The 4,626-nt window shown below is 31.5% G+C and overlaps 1 protein-coding gene across 1 annotated transcript; it reads right to left on the reverse strand.

The window, feature by feature from the left end:
- Positions 1-759: 759 nt before the first annotated feature.
- LOC113859399 (amino acid transporter AVT3A-like) lies at positions 760-1,995 on the reverse strand. Its single transcript, XM_027492186.1, has one exon. The coding sequence runs from the start codon at positions 1,993-1,995 to the stop codon at positions 760-762; it is 1,236 nt and encodes a 411-aa protein (XP_027347987.1).
- Between the last annotated feature and the right edge of the window lie 2,631 nt (positions 1,996-4,626).

A 4,626-nucleotide genomic window follows, 5' to 3' on the forward strand; every position in this document is an offset into this window, starting at 1 on the left:
AAATAATTTAAATATAATTTTTTCATCTATTCTAAAACTAAAAATGTAAAATATCACTTTTTTAAATTAGTTCTATCATAATCGATGTAAAAACAATTTAAAATATAAAATTTTAAAGACGTGCGTTAATGAAACAACATAAATTAAAGACAATGAATATCAACTCTTACATTCTTGAGCTTCTGTTAACATTTTTTACTATATAAACACAAATTCTTACTTACATTTAAGTATGTCAATGATGAATTTTACGCTATTTTATGTTTTCTTTTTAGTTAATCTATTTGTTTTATTGTATATTTTTTATTTACAAACTTAACAAAAATTAAATCTCCTGCGTACGATTAATGGTAAATATTGACATCAGTAAATACAAACATTGACTAATCATTGACACTGTTGACAAATTGTTTACTAAATTTTTAAAAGAATATTGCCGCTATTAACAAATATTGATTGAAAAAATACTTTATAGATTGATTATTTTATTATTAAAGTAAAAAGTTTATATTGATTGTTATAATTGATGAAAAGAAATCATGATATACTAGTTCAAATGTTTTTTAATCAATGTTAGAAATGATTTTTCACTAGTGATAATTGAAATACATATATAAATAAATCTGTATCACGTAATTTGTTTAGAACGTGTTTTTCTATTGAAAAGTTCAAGAATTGACTTTCCAACTATAAAACAAACAAGCCCTAAATAGTGATAACAGGGAGAGTTTTTCTTTCTTTCTTTTGAAATGATCAAATTCAAGCCGTAGGGGCAATAATGTCCATCAAGGAGGACCAGGTTCCTGTAACTGCAATAACTAACCCAAAGACCACAACTGCCCCATCTCTCACCACACAGCTCCAGCCCAACTCCTCTTTGAACACTAAATAGTGAAACATGGCAGGGAACACAAAGCTAAGAATAACACAAATGCTACTCCCCATCAAAGACACAAAATCTGCAAAATTTGGCACCAAAAGGGCCACCAAGCATACCACCAACACCAATAACCATCTCAACCACAAGCAATACTTAGTGTCACACAACCGCCTCTCAACCACCTCATAAACTGGATTCATCATCAACGGAAAAGTGACAAACAGATTAATGCAAAGACCCAACTGCACCAAAGCACTCACCGTTCCTTGTCCTAGATTGGTAGTGATAATCCCTTGAGTTTCTTCACCAAAAGCAATGTAACCCAAAGCACCAAAAGCCGCATACAACAGAAAAACAAACACCATCGCCACACCCAAAACCCTACCAAATTTGTCCTTTTCCTTAGCCTCTGACTCCAACGGTAAAACCAACCCTATTCCTTCAAAAGCATACACAGCCACACCTAAACCGTAGAAAAACATGGACCAACCACCAAAAGCCTTCAAAGGAGGCCTATTCTTAAAAAACACAAACACATCCTCAACCATCACGATACTCTTAGCTGCAAAATCAACAACATCAGCAAATATACTCAAAGGAGCCAAATGGGTCAAAGTTGGAATCGCATTCAACCCCAACTGAAAGGGAAAGCAACCACAAAGAAACAACACCTTTGGCGCCAAAAACGAGGACAATGCTGAAGTGTCACCAGCCAGATGAGCCAAAGTGGTGGAAATGAAAATAAGGTAGCTGGCACAAAAACCGCAGTGGGAAAGCACGATCATGGCATCAATGGAGAATTTACCAAAGGTGCCACCAACTGCACACCCCAAATCGCCAAAAGAGTTGATTTGGGAGAACCCCACTTTGGATTCAACCTTGCGACGAGTGTGGACGAGGAGCATCATGCAGTGGTAAGTGAGGAATGCAACGAGGAAAAGCATGATCATGGCCATGAACCAACCCGTTTTCTTGAAGCTGTATGGGAGACCAAGCACGCCGCTACCAACGATGGAGATGAAGATGTTGGCAAAGGTCTTGGATTTTGAGGAGAGAGGTGGTGCCTTGGAGAGAAGAGGCGTGTCATCTCGAGGGGTTTCATGATGAAACCCCATTGGTATGATGAAAGGATATTGCTTCTTTTTTTGCGAAGAAGCAACAACATGCAAAGGGAAGAATGAGGAGGTGTGAAATTGGTGTGAATGTTAAGAATAAGGAATTTGTAATATGATTTGGAGGGAAGAGAGGCTGTGGTGTGACCTTAAGTCAAGGTTTGGCAAATGCTAATATAGTAAAGGGGTACTAATAGGCTGGGGAATTCCCTGTTGTGGTGAGCTTTGTTGGATGAAAAATAGAAAATATGCATCATTGGGTGTTTATTTGGGTTTCGGGTTCAACATGCATTGCAATTTGCAGCCATAACATGGGCTACCTTTGGAACCAACGCATGCTTGCTCAAGCTTATTTAATAAAATGATCTAATGCAGTTTAAGCCGGAGGGTATTTAATTTTGTGCTGACACAGAATGTGTAAATGATTTTTTTAATAATTAATCTCTAATTTTTTATAGGTAAATTTTTAACCAATAATACTTTCACATATGTTAAAGTGATAATTTTATTTAATAATAAATTATATATAATAATATATATTTCTTATAACTTATTATATATTTTTTTTATTGGTATAATTCTTTAAGTACAATATTCATAAAAAAATTTGAAGTATCAGAACACACACCTTTTTTTATATTTTTTTAATTCCGTCTTTAACTTAATAAAAAAACTATTTTAATATTAAACTTTGTAAAATATATTTTAAGTTAGTTCATACGGTTATTCTTAACCTTCACATATTAAGTGATATGTCCTGCCCCTAAAATGCATCATATGACTTCTCACAGGATCTTTATTAACATATATGATCAAATTTATTACGTTTTACAAAACTTTAAAGTTGTCATTTTCTCTCTCATTTGTCTTAAATTTTTATTGACGTCAATCGATTAACCTCTAACATTGGTCCAATTGTAGTTACTTTTTCATATATTTTCATTTCTCTTTTCTTTGTATTTTTCGGTTCTATAGTGAAAATCTTATTCGGTATAACTCCTAACAGATGTAACTCTTAGTGTGTGTGAGTATACTATTTTAATCTTATGTTAGTGTTTCATTAAGATGCTTGAATGATTCGTAGGTGTAATCATTGATTTAAAATCTTTTCTTTAAATTTCTTGAAGCATCTTTAGTGTCCCTTTATTGATGAACAAAGATTCTATCTCCTCTTTGGTTTATTCAAAGTCCAAGGACACAAAAAAAAAAAAAAGCCTCATTATATTCATTTCAAGTTCGGCTCGCATCAACTTGAAAATTTCTTTGCATAAAGATTAACTTATAGCACAAAATATAATTATTATCAACATATGTTTTAACACTTTTTTCAATGTGTAGGACCTATTATTTCTTTTGCAAAACCTTTTGATGAAAGAAAGACATTGAACTTTTCATATCATTCTCTAATGCTTTGTTTTAGACTATATAATACCATTTAGGAAAAGTAACATCTTCAGAATCAAAATGTTATTTAACATAATCTTCTTATTTTGTAAAACTATTTAGGAAGAACAAAACATTTTACATCTATTTGAAAAAACTAAGGGTTTTTTTTTTTGTTTTGATTTTATTTTTACTTTAATTATAAATTTTCTACTTTATTTTTATTCTATTTTTTATTTTCCAATATTAGTATATAAAATAGTATACATATATATATATTTTTGAATATCGAGCCAAGAATAACAATGCTCATATGAGTTTGATTCCTGAATTAGAGGAGCAGATTTTTTATTAAGTACACAGCTAAAATCAAGGGATTAACATCCCTAATTATACATAGCAATTTTTAATTTCTTTTCTTTCATATAAGTTAGATTCCTTGTAATCCAGGGTCCTAACTTGTTGTACCCAATAAGACTATTTATGCCTTCAGTATCACACATATTTTGGCAAGTATGCATTTTCTAAAAATAGAAAATATAATTTTTAATCTAGCAACATGTACAAAGTTTTAAATAAAGTCTATGCTTTCTTGCTAATATTATTAGCCTTGGGCTATTGATATAGTTTTATTTTCTACTACTTTACGTTGTCCACATGTAACTTGCTTTTGAGGACTCAATTGGTTCTAGGGGTGATTTTGTGTCTTGGTTCAAGAGTCCACAAATCAATTTTTCTGGTTCAAGTTTTCTTTCACTCTTATAATCTATGCATCATCTCTTTAAGCTTCTACGGTTGTCTTTGGTTTTATTTTAGAAATTACAGGGAGGTTTGATTGCTTTTGAAAAGCAAATCTTGCTCTTACTCTTGTCTAGGTTCCAATGGTGAGATTAGGTGAATGGTGTGCCTTAAACTTCCAATCTCTTGTAATTAAGGTGTGCATTAGGTGCATTGAGGTCCTTTTGTACTTTCTAAACTTTGCCAAAAATGTTGTGCATGATTTTCAATTTTAAAGTTAGTAGACTTTTATGGTCCCTATTCTATTTGTATCTCTATAAATTCATCTTCAAGTTTTGATAATTTTTTTATTAGGTGTTAATCTATCATTATATTTTATATAGATAGACTCGTTTGCTACTAAACTTTAAAGTTGTCTAGAAGTGAGAGTATATATCCAATAATTATTTTTCTTCCTTAAAATCAATTTTACCAATTAATCTTTCGTATTGAAGATATAAAATTTACAATCAA

The sequence above is a fragment of the Abrus precatorius genome, unplaced genomic scaffold (genome assembly GCF_003935025.1).
Source record: "Abrus precatorius isolate BTA unplaced genomic scaffold, Abrus_2018 Scaffold2, whole genome shotgun sequence".
NCBI lineage: Eukaryota > Viridiplantae > Streptophyta > Magnoliopsida > Fabales > Fabaceae > Abrus > Abrus precatorius.

Excerpts from the sequence above, each read along its gene's own strand:
- LOC113859399 (XM_027492186.1), bottom strand. The coding sequence starts at position 1,995 with ATGGGGTTTCATCATGAAACCCCTCGAGATGACACGCCTCTTCTCTCC.